This window comes from Lagenorhynchus albirostris, chromosome 17 (genome assembly GCF_949774975.1).
Source record: "Lagenorhynchus albirostris chromosome 17, mLagAlb1.1, whole genome shotgun sequence".
Taxonomy (NCBI): Eukaryota; Metazoa; Chordata; class Mammalia; order Artiodactyla; family Delphinidae; genus Lagenorhynchus; species Lagenorhynchus albirostris.
Genome location: NC_083111.1, coordinates 48957826 through 48977977, shown reverse-complemented (window position 1 = coordinate 48977977; position 20152 = coordinate 48957826). Strand labels below are relative to the sequence as shown.

Here is a 20152-nt window from a genome sequence, read left to right as displayed (position 1 = left end):
AGCAAGAGGAAGGCTAAAGAGGTCTTTAAGCTAAGGAATGAATGATTTAAATTTGGTTTTTAAGACAGTACTTTGAAACTATACAGAGGACAAATCCAGGATAGAAACACAAGATCTCAGAATACGAGACAGTGGCAATACTGGTGGAAACACACTGGTGAGAATTCTCACACTAGCTAGATTTTCTGACACTAAATCAATGGAATTTATGAATATACAGGCCCTAACATGCTCTTATTTCAAAATCTTTCATGGCAATCAAACATGCCAGTGATATAAATTCAAATTTCTTAACATGGCATACAAGCATAGATGGTTCTAAATATTTAACAACTGATACAACCATATAAAATTAATATACAAATAAATATATAAATTAACATTTAAAGTAAATTTCTATTGGGTGTAAGATAGGATCAAGGATGTGTTGTACAACATGGGGAATACAGTCAATATTTTGAAATGACTATAAATGGAAATTAACTTTTAAAAATTGTATAAAGTTTTTTAAAAATTATAAATAAATTTTAAAATAAATAAATAAATTTCTTTTTTCCAAATAAGCTATAGATGTTTACTGTGTACAGTAGTCCCTCCTTATCTGCGGTTTTGCTTACTGCAGCTTCAGTGATCCGCAGTCAACAGCAGTCAAAAAATATTAAATGGAAAATGTTTATTTCAGAAATAAACAATTCATAAGTTTTAAATTGCACATCATTCTGAACTGTGTGATGAAATCTTAAGCTGTCCCGCTCTGTCCCACCCAGGATGTGAATCATCCCTTTCCCAGCTCATCCTGCCTATTTGTCACCTAGTAGCCTTCTTGGTTATCAGATCAACTCTCACAGTATCACAGTGCTTCTGTTCAAATAGCCCTTATTTTACTTAATAATGGTCCCAGAGCACAAGACTAGTGACGCTGGCAATTGGTAAATGCCAAAGAGAAGCCATAATATGTTTCCTTTAAGTGAAAAGGTGAAAGTTCTCAACTTAATAATGAAAGAAAAAAATTGTATGCTGAGGTTGCTAAGATTTACTGTAAGATCAAATTCTCTGTCTGTGAAATTGTGAAGAAGGAAAAAGAAATTTGCACTCGTTTTGCTGTCGCACCTCAAACTTCAAAAGTTATGGCCACTTGAATGATAAGTTAAGATGGAAAAAGCATTAAATTTGTACAATATTTTGAGAGAGCACATTCACATAACCTTTATTACAGTATATTGTTATAATTGTTCTATGTTATTTTTAGTTATTGTTAATCTCTTACTGTGCCTAATTTATAAATTAAACTTTATCATAGGTACTTACATACAGGAAAAAACAGCACATATGGGGTTCAGTACTATCCACAGTTTCAAGCATCCCCTGGGGGCTGTGGAACATATCCCCAGCTGATTAAGGGGGACTACTGTAATAAGAGTTGTACCATAAATTATACACATAGTCACTTAAATAATTTCCAAATCATTTGTTAAGTTTTAGAAGTGTTGATTTAATCTCTTTAAAGGGGCCGTGATTTGATATTTAGAACCATACCAAGCTTTTCCCAACATCTTTCTCATTAAAATGACAGCCATTAGTCCCTGGTACCCAGTAGCACTTTGCTGCAGCTGTAAGGCAACTGGGCATGCTGCCTGCATGTCACTGTCACATAGCATATGGATGCTAGTGTTTCCCACGAAACCCCTGTGCCTCAGGACATTCCCCCAAAAAATGGTGCCACAGAAACTACCTGCACTGCAGCCTGTTCCATTACCTCCAACAACAGGAAATGCTGAAGTATTAGGCAGGCACTAAAGCTCCAGCTCCAGTCACTATGTGCCTTCCAAGGACCACATTAATCCACACCAGCAATGTTACGAGGACATGTCATTCACCGCTACAGATTGCACTGGACAACATCATTAGGTAACATTCTCCAATAAAAGTTACCAATCTGCGTTAAAGTGATTCAATATTTTAATAACTAGTATCTCTGTACTGGTACACATCAGTTGAACACCAGTCCTTCATACAACGTCCTGTACAACTGACCCCTGCCAACTAGCTTCTACCACTCCACCCCTTCCTCCCATCTTTCAGGCACCTAGCAATATAGGAATATTTTAAATGGCTGGTGACAGTTATAACATCAATGGCCACTGTGATTATGACAATTAACATGTTATAGCAATTTATAGCTCACAGGCACTTTCATTTACAGTGTCACCTTAACCCTATGAGAAAGATACTACAGACCCTAATTCCTTACCCATGATTCCAAAATCCAAAAGCTCTGAAAACAGAGCTTTTTTTGTGAGTCTGTGACAAAATTCTTGATCTGAATGAATTAGCATGAGGCTTTATATAGTCTTTATTTAACCTACTTGTAAATATTCATGTTTCACTGGAGAAATATAAATGTGTTCGCTTAGGGGCTGCTGTCCTGACCCGCTAAGAGTTACACATTTCCGTGGCATATGCACCTTTACATTTCTAAAATCCAAAATAGCTGCATTATAAAACACAGCTGGCAAAACAAGTTTCAGTTAAGGAATTTTGGACCTGTGTTTTTGATCTCCATTTACAGAGCTTAGGGAGTTGAAGTGACTTCTTCAAGATAACATAGCTTGTAAATGATGGTGCCAGGACTCTAATCCAGATACCCAAATCTTGTTTTTTATTCCTTATCCAAGACTGACCATAAATGAAAAAACCTTTTTCTGCATAAAAAGACACATTTCATATTTCATGTAATATCATGTAAGCATAAGTTAATATAAAAATTTTAAATGCAAAATTTTAAAGTCTGTACTTAACCTTCAAAAAATATATTTCCTGCTCCTTAAATATGTTTCACCCTCACTATTTTACACAAATGAGTTAGGTCACTGTCAGATTTGAGGTCACTGACCCAGAAGTTAAGAGCACCATCAATTTTTACGTTGATACTATTTTTCACTAAAATTCCTAAAAACTACAAAGCAAATTAAACAATTTTTAAAGGCAGAATTATAAATAATTATCCTAGGGATTGACAAACTTTCTAATACCAATCCTGTGGTAGTTATATTTTTCAACAAATATTTCTGATTCTGCTTCTATCCATGGTAGGATTACACTTTTCTACACTGAGTTAGGCATGATCATGTAACTTGCTATGTATGGCCAATGAAATGTGAGCAGAAGTTATATACATATTTCTGAGAGGAAACTTTAAGAGACAACTTGCAATTCACCAGTCTCTCTCTTCATCTGCTCTCAGGGTTGACAATAGAGTGAAGACCCCAATTGAGCCAGAAAAACCATATAGCATGAAAAAGAAATAAGCCTATATTGTTTTAAGCTACTGATATTTGAGGATAGCATAGCCTACCGTAAATTTATACATGTATTGCCTCTCAGCTCCTAATCCATCCTTCTTTGTCCCACTTGGTGATACTGGATCTGGACTCTATGACCATTTCTCCTTTACCACTTGGCACAATGTTAAGTTTTGTCAGTAGAGGGAGCCAGAGCAAAAGGAAGAAGGGGCTTTTCTTTTTGGTTCTGGGAGTTCTGTAGTGTTTCCTGCGATGCTTGGCTGCCAGGAGCTTACAGGATACCCAGTGGCACTCACTCTCCTAGCACTTTTCAACAGCACCCCAACAGGCATCGTTCCAGAAATTTCAGCAGCATCCCAGCAGGCAGCATCCCGACAAGTTTCATGGACACCCATGGGTGCCTCCCCAGTGAGGGACTTTCCTGAGCACTCCAGCCATCTTCTCAGCAGCCAACATCCCCACAGATGATTTCCTGCCTGCTTGCCTCAGCTGGTGGCAGCGCAATGGGACACTGCCACGACCTCCAAAAAGGGCTGAATTTCAGCCTTAGTTATGGGGGAAGGGACCTCTTCCAAGTTTGTTCCTTCCTTGAGTACTCAGCCTCAGCCCTAAAGGAGGTGGCTGTTCTCTGCTACAAGTTAACAAACCTTTATATTAAAATTTCCCTGTTCAAATTACTATTGTAGTTTCTGTCTCCTGACTGGACTCTGTTATCTAGTCTACTCCAACATATAAAACTATATGCTGGACTTCCCTGGTGGCGCAGTGGTTAAGAATCTGCCTGCCAATGCGGGGGACACGGGTTCAATCCCTGGTCCAGGAAGATCCTACATGCTGTGGAGCAACTAAGCCCGTGCACCACAACTACTGAGCCTGCACTCTACAGCCCATGAGCCGCAACCACAGAGCCCGTGCGTCACAACTACTGAAGCCCATGCATTCTAGGGCCCACATGACGCAACCTCTGAGCATGTGTGCTGCAACTACTGAAGCCCACGTGCCTAGAGCCCGTGCTCCGCAACAAGAGAAGCCACCACAATGAGAAGCCCTCGCACCGCAACAGAGTAGACCCTGCTCGCCACAACTAGAGAAAGCCCGCACGCAGCAACGAACACCGAACACAGCCAAAAAAAAAGAATGGTAATTACTAACATATATTAAAAAAAAAATGCTGAAACATGAATTTAGTAGTTTTGAAGGACAGCCTTGGTTATTTTCTTTTTCTAGCTATTTCATAGCTACTTTTAATATTTTATGTACTAAAGTGAAAACAATAGATTATATTTTAACCAGACATAAAATTTAAGTCATACTACATACTATATCTTTTCATTAAATCAGACTTCTTGGCTAAAAATTATAAGAAATAAAAATAATATATGAAAGCACATTTATTGTGGGGTAAGAAATGGCTCTTCAACCAAACATGCCAAGAGAAACTACATTCTCATCAAAAGATTAAATCCCAATCTTTATTTACTCATACTATAATATAAAGTTTATACTGAGTCTTTTAAAATGGCCATCAGATAATGAAAATGTTGCATTTGGAAAGGTTTCAGTAACTCTTCACTATGTTAGTCATATGATAAATTTATTTATTCCTCAATCTATAAAAATAAATCCAATTATTAACGGAAAAGACTACTCAGGAAGAGTACTTAAGTGTTCTTTATGTGCAGAGCTAAGAACAATTCTCACTGCTTGCCCCCAACCCCCCAAGCCCACTTCCCATTTGACCAGTATTTTAATTCAAGAGGAAACTTAAATAAATGAAAAGTGAAGAGCAGATTGGCAATAATTTGAGGGCAATAAAGTATAATAAACCTATGGAAAAGTACCTATTGTAAAATAGGTAAAAAATAGGTTAAAAAACCTATTGTAAAATATTATTTCAAAGATACCATTCTAGAATTTGTGTCTCTGAATACAAAATACATTTTTAAAAATAAGAGTAGCTCAATGTCTCCTTTATAAAAACATATATCCAAACTTAATATCTAGTGGCACTTACTACAGGAATGTAAGGAAAATAATGGTTGCCCAAAGATGTTCACGTTCTAATCCCAGGAACGTGAATATATGTATCCTTACATGGTAAAAGAGATTTTAGAGATGTGATTAAGATGGGAAGATTATTCTGCAATATCTGGGTGTGCCCAATCTAATCATATGAATCCTTAAAAGAGAAAAATCTTTCCCAGCTGTGGACAGAGAGAGAGGCAGTGACAGAAGCACGGTCAAAGAGATGGCATCTTGAGAACTGAATGCCCCACTGATGGTTCTGAGATGTAGGAAGCTATGTGCAACACTGGAGAGAGGTCTCTAGGAGGTCAAAACACAATTCAGCTGACAGCCAAGAAGGAAATGGGGATCTCAGTCCTATAACATCAAGGAACTGAATTCTTTCAACAACCCAAATGAGCAAGGAAACACCCCCTTCTAGCTTCCAGAAAGAAACACAGCCAGTTCTTTGATTTTGTCCAGTAAGACCCATGTCAGACTTCTGACTTAACAGAACCGTATGATAATACATTTGTATTGTTTTAAGCCACTAAGTTTGCTAGTAGTAGAAAACTAATTAATACAAGGGATACTACTTATAACCTTGGAAGATCTAGGTCATACTTTAGTAAAGGAAGTAGCAATGTCTTTTCAACAGGTATTAAAATATTGGGGATTCATAAAAGTATTTATTGAAGATAAACTGGATTGATATTCTCCACAGTTATCAATGCTTTCCTCTTTCAGCTAATTTATTTATTTAACACACACATGATGTTTATTATGTGCTAGGAACTCTTCTAAGAGCTTTATAAATGTAAACTCAATCCTCATAACAGCTTATAAAGTAGGTATTATTATCCCCGTTTCACAGATAAAGACACTGAGGTGCCCAACTACCAAGTAACGGAGCTGGGATTCAAACCCAAGCTTGTCTGACTCCAGAGTCCAAGTGTTTCAGCACTAGGCTCTTAACTACTTTCCATAAGACTAAACAGCAATGTGATGGAAAGAGACTGAGTTTTGGAGTTAGAAAGATCTAGGTACAGATCTGTGTTCTGTTACTCATAAGCTTTGTAACCTGGATCCTAGTACATAGTAGACACTGAAGAAATATTAATTCCCTCCTTCAATTCCTGCTACAAGTCTAGAGATATATTCAAATTCAGAGAAAACCCTATATGGAAGAGGCTTAAGATAAAAAGTGAACACTAGTCTCATACTCTTGAATCTCCACTTCTCTTTCCTCAATTTTACACATTCCTCTTCAGATCTCAGCTAAGACAACCAATGGTACCACAGCAACACATCTCTAGGAGTACTCTAAGCTCTCACTATCATATCAACAAAAATATACTGGAATTTTACCATTAAGAACATAATTACAAAGTAAGGGGGAAATTTTTTAAGAAATTAAACATGAGGTATAGGTAGGGTAAAGCCTCTTTAAGGAAATCTTAGCCATAGATTACCTCAAATGAAGCAGCTATTACACACACCTTCTGGTTCATTTCTTTGGCTCAAGTTTGTTACCATGTTACCTTATTCTTGTTAACATATTTGAAGACTGGTCACTGACCATATGCTAATATTCTTTATCATCTAGAAATCAACTTCATCACCTCATATTCTAGACATTGAACCTGGTCTTAACAAAGATGTTTTGTCCTCAAAGCTTCCTACCCCTGTGATACCACCATTATTATTGTCCAGAGAATTTTTTTTGTTGGTGGAATTCTCTAAAATGCTAACTACTATTTCAAATAGAAAAATACTCTACACTATAGCAAAAAAACAGTGTCTACTGGTGCACCAGCATAAGGTGGCTTAATCTCTCACATCCTTGAATAAATGTTTATTAAATGAAAAGTTTTTTAAATGTAAAAAATAATACTTATTAAATGTATTTTGTTCTCAACTGTTTTCATCTGCTGCCCACTACTTGATTGTTAGTTTAATACCATGCACCATAACCAATAGTTCTCATGTCCAAGAGAAGTAACAATAAACTTCTTACAAATGCGACCACTAAATCCTAAAGATAATCATTTCTTGACGTATTAGCAGCTATCCACTCTGTCAGTTAGGTAGTGCCAGATTTAATCATTCATTCAAAAAAAATTTATATCCACTTACAATGGACCACCCACTAGGAACACTGTCCTTTTTCTACAATCTATCAGAAAATAGGAAGAAGTCAACAACTATAACATAATAAGGTGTGGTTATTAGGAGTACAAATTCTGGAATATGACTGCTTGGGCTTAAATCCTCGCCCCCTACTGAAAACTCTGAGCATATAACTGGAGTCTTCATTTTTTTTTTTATCTGTAAAACTGGGGAAGATAATAACTATCTCATAAGATTGTTGTAGCGGCTGAATCAGATAATGCATATATAATAGAGCATAGCAACAGCACAGTAAGAATTCAATAAATGTTGGCTATTGAGCATTAATGTAGTATTAATGTATATAATAGAAGTATATAACAAGAGTTTGTAAGAGCACAAACGAGAGTCATCTAACCCAGTTTCCAAAAGGTTGGAAACCTAAGATGAATCTCAGTTAAGACCTAGGAGGACTTAGCCAGAGAAAAGTGGCTAGGGCTTTCTAGTCATAGAGAACAGTATATGCTAAACTACAACAGAAGATGGAAAAAAAAAAAAAATAGGGAACTCACTTCAAATATTTTGATACAGTCAAAACAGGCAGTGCTCATGAAAGACTGCCAGGATATAAAGGTTGATAAAACATCATAAAGGGACTTCTATGATATACCTAGAAGTTTGGACTATATCATAAATGCAATGGGGAGGTACTGAAGAATATTAAGAACATTAAATTTGTATGTTAGAGAGTTGTACTATTATAGAGGTTGGATTACAGAAAGTGAGCCTAAAGAAAAGATCCGTGTTTAGAAAGGAATAATTAAGGAAAATATAGTAAAGGCATGAAACAATGCAGTGACAATGAAGATGGAGAGAAAGAGATTTCAAAGATATTTGGGAGATAATAATGACAAGATTTGGTAACTGATTATATTTGAGGGCTGAGGAAGAGGGAGGAAATTAGAATGACTCCCATGACCTCCAGCTTTTATTAACAAATGTTTATTGACTCACAACTACGTGCCTAGTACTACCTTGGGCATAAAAAGATGATTAAAACTTGGTCCATGACATCAAAGAAACCTGTTATACTAAGAAGAACATAGAGATTAGTAACTGATATTGAAAATCTGAAACATTATAAAATAATTATTTACAAAGTGCTATGGAAATTGAAAGGAGAGATACCCAACTGGCGGAAATACATCAGAGAGATGTATCTCTTCACAGCAATGGAGCTAGGCACAAAACGGCATATCAGGTAATGTAAGAGGATGTGCATAATCAAAGAGTTAAAGAACATGACACAGAGAGGGATTTGTAAAAAGATTACTATGATTACATAGAAGGAAGTGGGTTGTGAATACCTAAAGTCACGGTCCATTCACATTCATAATCCCAATAAATTTTTACTGAACTCTGGTGTATCAGTCTGGGTCCTGGCAGGAAACAGATGGCATATTCAAACAGAGTAACTAAAGAGAGTTTAATAAAGGGACTGTTTTACAAAGGTGTGGGCAGGGTTTAAGGAAACCAACAAGGGACAGTGCAGTATGGAGGCTAGCAACAGTGGGAAGGAATTTCCAGAACCAGAAGAAAAATAGCTATACTAAGAGGGCCACCAGACTGGTATGGAGGAAACTTGGGAACAAATAACCTGACCTCATTCTCCTTCCATCCAATCTGCCAACATCTCACATCAACAGAACCCACCTGGAGGTCAGAGAACAAGGGAGCCTGCTGGTGCAATCCACAGAGGTCAGTCTCCTATAGTACAAAGCAAAGTGGGAAAAAAATATGGAGTAGATCTGGAGCAGTGAATGGAAAAATACATAAAATGCAGTGGTAAAGTTCAACAACATTCAACTATATCTCCCTCTGGTCTTATAAAATTCACCTCCCAGTTTTGTAAATCTTCCTAACCTTAAGAGTTTGGAGATGGAGTTTAACCATTAGCCTTCAACCTGCAAAACTTTTAACATGAAGCTTCAATTTGTTCTAAAATGGATCCTTAGCGTTGTGAATTTTTCTTTCTCATCATTAAGTCTATATGCTATGTTGGCTTCCAGAGCAAGTATCTCTGTTAAGATACAGTGTAAGTACTTTCCCGAAACTTCAACGACAAATCCTCAGTTGGGACACAGCCCAATTGTCACCAGACAGGTGGAAAAGACACTTCCTGATAAATTCTGTATTCAAGAATCAATGACTGAGTTAAGACTTAGGTTAGGTTAGACCAGACAATCGTTGAAGAGAGATCAGCCTGTGATGGTAAAATTCAGTACCATGGAAGTACTTCTGGATTCGACCAGTGCAGATGTGAACTTTAAAGCTTTTCCAAAATTAAATAAATAACAGGCAGTAATCATAAGAGAATTTGTATTAGATTAGGTGATATTAGCCACAGTAAAAGATATGCCTCCAAAATCACAATGACTTAACACAGAAGTATATCTCTTATTCACGTAAAATCTAATGCAGGGTTGGGGGGGCAGAGCGGGAGGATAATCATCAGCCAGAGCTCTATTACATGCACCCACCTAGACACAAGAGGAGCCGGAAAAGGTAGTCCAGGGCTAGACAGCTACTGCATAGCAACAACTCTATGAAAGAGGAATATAAATCTTTGATGAACACCTAGCTACCTCCACCACAAAGTTCATTTTCGACAAAAAAAAATGTTGTGCCAATAAAAGCATTAATTAATTATTTCAGCTTTCAGTCAAAAGGAATTATGTGTGATGTGATATGTGATTAAACAGGTTTTTCATGTATGTGCCTGAGAAGCAAACCATTGCAACAATTGTAATAGACACCTTATACGCCAACAAAACAAGATGGATGTGAGCATCATCTCCATCTGTCAACTGAACAATACCAAAGCATCAAATACCAATAAACACCATTGTGGTTATTCTGCTATCTAGCTATATTATTTAGTGTATACTTTTTTCCCAGTTTTAGCATCCCAGAAGCCTAGTTGCAGGATGTTGTATGGAAAATATAAATTAGAGCTTTTTGACATGTATATATAATATAGATATAATACATGTTCATAATATATAAACTATATAAAAGTTGTTCATTCTTAGCTTAATTTATACTATGTAGTTGCCCACCAGTTTTTTGGTAACAATTATAGAGAGAGAGTAGGTGAAACAATATTATATCACTCCTGGGTCTAAACCTGTTCTCAACTTTTCCCTTTCTATAATCCTAGCTCTAATCCTATTTCTAGAACTTCCCATCACAAAATCCAACAAAACTTATAAATTCTGCAATAATTCAGTAAGCTCATATAAAGAGGAAAAGAATCGTCATCAACTGCAACACGTCATCTCCACAGCTAATCTCCTCTCTATATTTTCCTAAAATACACCCGCATTTCCAAAATTTCCTCAGAAGTGGTATAGGAAGATATACAAAAAAAGGAAGTTTGCCCGAATTAAATCTAACATATACAACAAAGACTGCATAATAGTTTTAAACACCCAAAGGATTAAACAAAACCAGTTGGTGAGAAATTCACTGAGACTAAATTGTCAATGGGAGCAAGGAATGTTCAATAAAAGGAAGACAGACCTGGAAAAGATTACACGGCGTTAGTATATCCAGCAGGAAAAAGTATTATAAGCAAAGATATTTATTAGGGTTCCTTCCTATTAGGAATGGATTCAAATAGTCCTGACCTTGTTCTCCCCTTTTTCTTTGCCTTCTTTCCTTTCTCCCTTTTTTATTACTGCTCTATTATTTCCCATCCTACCCCCACTACATTCCAAGTTGTAGTCACTTCTAGTACTCATATTCATGTTATAAGCTCTTTAAAATAACTAAAACAATAAAAGAAGCCACTTCCCCACCACCCTCTCAAGAGAACACTGGTCCTGAAACTAGATGAGTTCAGAGAGCTGACAGTCAGTGACATAAGCAGACAAAGACAAATAGGTATTATGTATACAGCAGTCAGTTGAGCAAGTCAGGCATCGTAAGAGCTTACTTCACCCTTTACACACAGTTGTCAAATCGTGGCCATTTGGCTCCTAAATTTTTCAAAATCTGTCCTGCCTCTCCACCTCGACCATGACTGCCTTATTTCATATCTTCATCATTTATCACCCAAATTACTGTAAGAGTCTCCCAACTACTGCCCTTGTCTCTAGCATTACGTATTCTCATCAACCCATTGTACTTGTAAAACTGGTAGGGGGAGGTAGTTTGACAACAAAAGTCTGATTATATTGCGCCAGTGCTTAAAATCCTTCCTGGACTCCCTACTGCCTTCAGGATTAAATCCAAATCCAAAGAATAGCATGTAAAATCTTTTCAACTCTGAACCTTGCCATCTCTCCAGTCTCTTCTACTAACACACCTCCATTTAAACCCTGTGCTCCAGACCTTCTGAACCACTTCAAGTGAGTTTCTCCACCATTCCCTGCCTCTCTTTTACAAATGAAAGGTAAAGTTTTGGGGGAGAGAGATGTGGGAGTTTTAGTATTTTTGTTCGCAACATCTTCCTCTGCCCAGCTAACATCTACTCATCCTTTGAGACTCAGCCTAGATACTATCTCCCCAAGACTGGATCAGGCACTCCTCTTGTATGAATATAGCCACGATATACTGTGCTCAGTGGTCTACTAGCACTTATTATGCAATAGTTTAATTGTGGTTTATCATGGTTCTTACAGTGAGTTCCTCAAGGATTAGCTGATAATGATTAAAAGTGTTTTTAACACCCAGAGATGTCTGCATTTCCTTACATGACTAGAGAATACAAAAGTATTGATATCTCTAGTCTCTACTATCTTTAATATCTAGGAGTGAAATTTCTAGAAATTTTAAAAGAATAAAGTGTCTGACACCCTCAAACAATACCAAAGAGACAACAAACTACTCACTGGATTATCTAACATATTTTCTGCTATGGTTATAATGTGCTAAAAACAACTTTACAGTGTTTTTTCACAGCACTTTACATCTTTATGTGTTCATATGATTATGCTTGGCCTTGGATTGCCCGCTCCTGGAGGAAATGAATTATTTCTAACCTACACATTCTGTATGTTCCTTACCATTCAGCTCTGTTAAACATACTGGAAATTTGCAAATGCTTTAAAAGTAAAGTAATCATTTTTAAAGTAAAATATTCCTTAATTTGCAATATTCCTTAAATGGAAAATGATGTATCACAATATTCTTCTGGTTTCTAGTCAGAACAGATATGCTCTTAGTCCAAAAGAAAGATGAGCTGCAATCATACAAAAATACCATAAGTTTGCTTCCAGTAAAATAAGCAAAACTGGACGTATGTTTAAAACTTAACATTTCATTTCAAAAACAAGGGCACTACTACCTAAGCAAACCTTTTTCTTTCAGATTACTGAATTTTACCTTGAAAGGAAGCACTATCTAAATGAACATTTAATTTCTAAATGAACATTTAATTTCTAAATGAACATTTAATTCCCAATGTTTCATTCATTCCCCCAACTAATTTTTTTTTTTTTTTTTTTGCGGTACGCGGGCCTCTCACCGTTGTGGCCTCTCCCGTTGCGGAGCACAGGCTCCAGACGCGCAGGCTCAGTAGCCATGGCTCACGGGCCCAGCTGCTCCGCGGCATGTGGGATCTTCCCGGACCGGGGCACGAACCCGTGTCCCCTGCATCAGTAGGAGGACTCTCAACCACTGCGCCACCAGGGAAGCCCCCCAACTAATATTTTTGAGTGCTACAATGTGTAAGGCAGTGTGTTAGATTAGAAGCTGAGGCTGAAATGATAAACGAGACAGACATGGTGCCTGTTCTCTGGGAGTTTATAATCCAGCAGGGTACACAGATTATAAACAAAGATTCCAATGTAAATTTTGATAAGAATAATTGGGGAAATATTAAAGATGTGATGAAGGATAAAAGAAAGCGCTTTCCTGCCCATGCTTTCTAAGCATGGGCAGGAAAGTGCTCAGATAAGGAGACAAATTTGAAGCTAAGTCCAGAAGGATGAGAAAGAGGAAGGCATACAAAAATTGTGTGTATTTAAGGGGCAAAGGAAAGGAGATGAGCATTCTAAACTCTAAAAACCATGCTTCAGAATTAGATTAACCTGATAAGATTCTGAGTCCTCATATATAATATGAATAAGACAAATAAGTAAATACATATTTTTGATTTACTAATAGAGTGAAAAATTGATCCAGGCAAATCTAAGAAACACCACAATGTAATGTCCACAAATTAGTTCCCTCACATTCACCTAGGACAATCAGTATCTTGGCAATAACCAATAACATGGTGCCAGTATTATTTTCACTGCTACACCTTAGTTAGCAGACTCCTTATTAATGGTTTTTGCTGAGGAAACTGCTTCCAATTCATCACCTTCCCTCTCCTCATTCTTAGCCTTCTAGACAAATAATGAAGTCACCTAAAAGTCCTCCAGGCATATTTTGACTTCCCAGTAGACAAGGAAAAGAATCTCTCAAAAAAAGGGGAGGGGGGACAAATTTCACCCAGGAATGCTATAATATTAAGGCTTAGAGACTCCTGTCTATAATCAGTTAATAACAACTATTTATTTCACACCTATTTGTGCCAGGACACTTAACTAGTCTATATTGATTACAACAATCCTTCCAGGTAGATGTTATTACTCAGATAATACAGATGAGGAAACACGGGCTCAGAGAGTTTAATAATGTAAGCAAGAACTTACAGTTATTAATTAGTAAAATAAAGTTTCAAGTCGAAATCCATCTAGCCCAGCACACTTGCCTCCACTACCTCTCTCGTCATCACACTGTACAATTTTTTATCAATATGTATTGCCAACAAGATATTATTTAATTGTCCTAGTTACTTTAAAATATAGAATATACATAAAGAATTTACTAGGTACTCTCTCATAAAATGCCAATCAATTTTTTAGAATGCATTTTGAATCCTTAAAATCTATAGAGTTTCAAGTTTTGGCAATGAGCATGGTTATTTACAAGTACAATAACGATTTTTATTTAAGTCTTCATGATTGTTACATCATTTATCTGACTCTTGAAATTTCATTAGGCTATAAGAAAAAATATGGTAGTATTTTAAATATTAGAATGAGGAAGATCATTCTAAGCATATCACAAAACCCAAAAGCCATAAAATAAAAAGTAATAAATTTAAATACATTATTAAAAACCCTGACTAGTAAAAAGGTATAAACAAGGTCATAAAACAGGTGACAATAAAGAGATTCAACAAATCATTAAAAATGACAAACAGAAAAAGAAATACAAATGGTTCTCAACCTCCCTGATAGTAAGAGAACTGCAATTAAATCTAGAATGGCATATTTTTCACCAAAACATTGGCAAGGACTATCACATACTGAGTGAACAAGGATGTGTGAAAATCTCCCTATTATATGTCACTTATGCATACTTCCTTTGTGAAATTTAATATTTATTATTTTTAATATTTATTAAAATTTAAAATTTTTATTTTATATAAGTTATAAAAAATATAAAAGTTATATTTTATGACCTTTTGACTAAACAATCCCATTTCTAGGAATTTATTCCAGAGACATATTCACACATGTGGGAAATGACATATGTACAAAGATATTTATCACAGCGTTATTTCTAATGGCAAAATAATTAGAAACAACTTAAATACCTAAGAATATGAAACTAGTTAAAGAAGTTACAGAACATTCATAAAATGGGATATTACACAGCCATTAAAATGAATTAGGCACATATATTCACAGGTATGGAATTGATCTCCTAAGAAGTAAACTGCAGGACACATTGTGTTTCTTTATGTTTACAAATATAAACCCATACGTGTGTGCACACACATACCTACATATACAGACACACAGTATTTGATATACACACATATCTACTCTCATGCATAGAATATTTCTGAAAGAGTATACAATACGCTGACAACAGCAGTTGCCTCTGGCTAGGGGAAATAGGTAGCTAAGAAATTTTATACATTATGTTATGTGTTACCTATTAAATAAAGGAGTTTATAAATTGACTTTGGAAAGTACTTTTAAAATTGAATTATTAAAAAGAAATTAGAACTGCTTACCTATGTTTTAAATATAAGCTAAATTATTACCTTGATCTATCATGGAAATTTTTACTTATCATCTTCTTTTATTGGGGGAGCAAATTATCCCTTTGACATTAACAGAAAATCTAAACTGAGAATGAAAAGATAATTTACACGTCAAGAAGCACATAATTTCTAATTTGTTGCAAAAAACACCTCATCTGAAAGACTATTATATGCAGATAGTAGAAACTCAATAAGTATTTACTGAATGAATACTTTTCTGTTGATTTCAGTAGGTTTGCTTTCCTCATACATTTTTTTCACAATATCACACCAAAAACAAACAACAAAAACTCCCTGAAAAATATAAACTTTTAATAAATTATGTACTTTTGTCCCAAAAATTTCATTTTCCCAACAAGTTTGGTAAACTACTTGTTAATGAACATTACTACAATTTAAATCAACATTGCTTACTAGGTACCTACCACGTGCAGGTGTTAAGGATGCTGCAAAATACAAACTCCGAAGAAAAGAAGGGTAAGTTTTTATTCTTGCCCTCAAGAAGTTTTGTCTTGAAAGACAAGGTTTAAAAACTTTAATCAATAAAAGGACATTACAGATTTTACTGATAGATTGCGTTATCCAAACTAAAACTGTTAAAGGAATTTACATAAGGATAAAAAAAGTAATTATTGATCTACTGAAATATAAAAATGCTTCCAAAGGCCTAATATCTCACTCACACGTAAAATGGTATTATTTGATGGTGACCAAAGACTTCCAGAGTATGTGGATATTCAGCTAGACTTTGAAGAAATTGCTAATGATTAAATAAATATAAATAGTTTTTAATTATTCAGGCTCCTTAGAAGAGAGATTACTGTAGTGGTCTCAATCAGTTTTGATCGCTCACCTCTCTCACTAAAAATATCTCAGGCATGAACTTCTTAAAATATGTATATTTATTTATAAATTATATGCATCTTCACACTGTCAATCTATATATTAAGTATTAGTAAAGCTTAATTTCTTTTTCAAATAGAAATGTAAATATGTTTTATTATTTTCTTCCTGTAATCCAATACATCATCTTATGATGCCCTTGGGTAGGCACACTCCACTTTGTATGAATACTTAACATGAATATTGAAACTCACAGATCATGCAAAAATATTTCCATGCAACAGTGTCAATTTTTCACACAGCAAACTTATTTTTTAACATAGTTGTTAAAAGGCAGCAGACATGAATTTGAATTTCAGTTTATTTCTCTCTGCCCATGACCTTCTCTCAGAATAAATGTTAACATGCAATTAAATGGACATCACTAAAGAGAAACAAAGTGTAGTCATGACCAGATAAATGGCCCCTAAAACTTAATGGGAAATAGTAATCATTGAAGAATATTAGTATTATTTTTTTCTTATAAATAGCATTTGAACTTAATAAACAACATTGAAAATATATTACTTAGTAAATTGTCAAATTCTTCAAAACAATGTCTTTCACTATTATCATTCTATTATAAAGTCTATCTATTCTTTTCCTCATTTTCTTTGCCTACTCTTAGCTTATTACAAAAGCCAAAAGTATTTTTAAAGAACATTAAAAATTAAAGTTTCAAATATATTATGCTTTAACTTCCAAATAGCTTCTTGTTAAAACGAATACAGAAACAATTCCGAAACCATGTAGATCATTTTGAGGTATGACTCCTTCCAAGTCTCAGTTAGGTAAAAATGCAAATAGATATTTTAAATAAATATGAACAGATTTTTCATCAATGAAATTTCATATACTGTATAACTATATGTGTAGAGAATGCTTGTTTCTACCCAAACTATGCAAATATGAATGCACAAACTTTATATGATTTGCACAGTATTTGCACAGTACCTACATACTATGTAGGTAATTCTATGTAATTTCTATTACATAGAAATGTAATATATTCACATGTACCTACCTGGAAAACCCTTTCACACTATATAACATATAGTTCATTTTGAGTAATTCTTAATTCAGTACTCAAAACTTCATTTAAATTTCTATATATTAGAACAATAAATAGATTTGGAACTATACTGAACTAGCCAGTAAGTACCATGATTTAGCATACCATAAAAAAATAAAAACACATTCTACATCTAAATATGTGAGTCAAAGAAATAAAACCACATTTAATTTGAGCATCATTTTGAAAATACTTATTTTGTAGCAATTATAGTGAAAAATACAGATTCATATATCTAAATATCAAATCTAAGTCATCAAAAAGCTTGGCATTGTTAGTATATATAGTAAAGTTGAGCAAAATTAGAAGTATGCTCAAAAAACTTTTCAAAATAATGTTTAATTCATTATTAGTTGAAATAAGCTACTGAAATTTCTTAACCTTTTTCATTTCTCGAGGCTACTAATAAATCACACTCCCAAACAAGTATTCAAACCCAGAAATCAGTTTCGAAGAAGCAATTGTTCTTTATTTCAGTTAATATGTTAGGAGCACATTTGCTCTCTTAGTGCTTCAATATTTTTGAGAACTAGTATTTTTCTTGGACATGTAAATATATTTGATACATTTGTTATTATATTATTTAAAGGAATATTTTTCATTAGAATATGCAAATATGTATGTATAGACAGAATTGTTTCTTTGTAAGTGCTAAAGAATACTGAATGCAACAACCTGTTTTTAAAAGTTAATGATCAGAGGTCAGTGTGTTAGTTCCCTCCTAGAGGAACTCTTACACTTTCAACTGTGTTTCTGTGGAGAATATGGGAAAAGTATATTTGATAACACAGAAAATAACTGTCGCACCTTCGGCATATAAACTGTACAAATTAATATCTTAATGAATAATGCATTTCAAGCAAAAATGAAAGAGTTGAGTTGGAAAAATATCAGAAGGGTTACACATCTTCTGCGCACTCTTTCACGTAGTAACTGAGAAATCAAATAACCGTAAAACATTTAAAAGCAAACGTGCAGAAACAAATCTCTTTGCCAGACTGACAAGAAAAGGAGTCTCAAAGCTACAGATATCTGTGCGGACAGTTCCCTGGTGCTGAAGTTACACAGCCGCTAAACTGCGCGGGTGACTGGGTGCTGCTTTTACCGTCCCACCCTCGGCAAGACCCCGGCTGCCTAGCCTATCAGCACAAATAGTAGAACTTCACAAGGTAGGAAGCATCCCAAAGCGCAGTAATGGGAGGAACTAGGGTCTCTTCAGAGTCCCTTCAGGATTAAACAGATTTACTAGTTGCAAACAGGAAGAGCAGCAGAGTGCAGGGTGTTAGAACCCGCCGAGGGGGAGGGGGTGGAAGATGGCGGCGGCCGCACACCCACCCGAAACGCGACAGAGCTTAGGCCCCTCGCCCGCACGGCCTCCCTCCTGCCCGCTACGACAGTGGGCAGCTCTGCTCTCCGAGCCGCCCTGCGGAGGCGGCGACGAGACGGCCCCGGCGGCGCCCTCATCCCCGGCCGGCGCGCCTTTGCCGGGGTCCCGGCCGGGGAGCACCTGTGCACGGCCATATTGGATTCCTTGCCCCAGTCACTGCCTCCGCGCGGGGGCGGCGGGAAGGGAGAAGGGACGCGCGGAGCCTGGGTTCAGCCCCAACCCCTCCGGGGCCACGGAGCCGAACTGGCCCGCGGGGAAAGCCAGCAGGACGCCCGGGAAAATTACAACGCCCAAAGGCTCGCGACCCTCACCTCAGCCGGCCTCGGCGCCCTCCTTCCCCGACACACACCCCCGCGCTCTGACACCCAGAAAGCAGCCCCGGCGGCCGCCACCAGCCGCAACCCTCATGGCCCGGGCGCCGCCGGCGAGAGGGAGGGCGGCGACCCGGGGCGCGCAGGCGGCCGCAGGGCAGCGACCGAGGGGGCGGAGGGCAGGGAGGGAGGCGGGAAGATGGAGCCAGGTCCTTACTTGAGCACCGACTGCTCCTTCTCCTCTTCTTTCTTCTGCCTATCCATGACCGCCAGGATGATTTTCCTCTCCTCCTCCGTGAGGTGGCTGAGGTCGGGCATCTCGGGCTGCAGAGGCGGCTGAGAGGCCGCCGGGGTGGGAGCCGGGCGGCCCCGCGGCCCGACAGGAGCCGACATATTTGGTGGAGTCTAACCACCCTAGGGAAGAAGGGAGGCAACTCCACTGGAGGCGGCGGCGGCGGCACCGGCGCGGGCGGCTGGGGCAGCCTCCGGCGCTGGGACAAATACATACAAATCAATGGCCTTCAATCCTAGGCGACAGCCCCCCTCCTCCAAGATAGAAAGAGCGGGGGAGGGGAGGGCGAGCGCGGGGGAAGGGAGAGCTGATGAGTGCGCTCCGAGAAATGTTTCTTCTTCCCGGGGGCGAAGGGCGGGCAAGTGAGCGGTTTGAGGGAGCGAGGAGCGGGAGGCCGGGCCGGGACGCGGAGTGAGCGGAGCGGCAGGGGAGGGTGGTGGAGTAAGGTGGCGGGGACGACTAAGGGTGGGGTGACTGGAGGGAGCGGGCAGGAGGGCGGCGCGCCGGCCGGGTCGCGAGTGTGTACGGCCGCGGCGGGGGCGGGGGGTGCGCGCACCGCTCGAGAGGAGAAAGAGGAGGCTGCGCGACCCAGCCCCCCGGGGGAGTCCGGGGAACTCGCTCCGAGCTCCCAGAGGCAGCGTCCCGCGAGCCGGAGGGGCGCAAGAGCGGGGAGGGAGGAAGCA

The 20152-nt window shown here is 37.7% G+C and overlaps 1 protein-coding gene across 23 annotated transcripts in view; it reads right to left on the bottom strand.

Annotated features, from left to right (window-relative positions):
• RIMS2 (regulating synaptic membrane exocytosis 2) overlaps positions 1–19570 on the bottom strand; it is a 576987-nt gene extending 557417 nt beyond the window's left edge. For all 23 annotated transcript variants that reach the window (XM_060127293.1, XM_060127304.1, XM_060127300.1 and 20 more), the window contains exon 1: positions 19395–19570. In XM_060127293.1, the coding sequence (XP_059983276.1) occupies positions 19395–19570 (176 nt within the window). The remainder of the gene's footprint in view (positions 1–19394) is intronic.
• Positions 19571–20152: the final 582 nt, after the last annotated feature.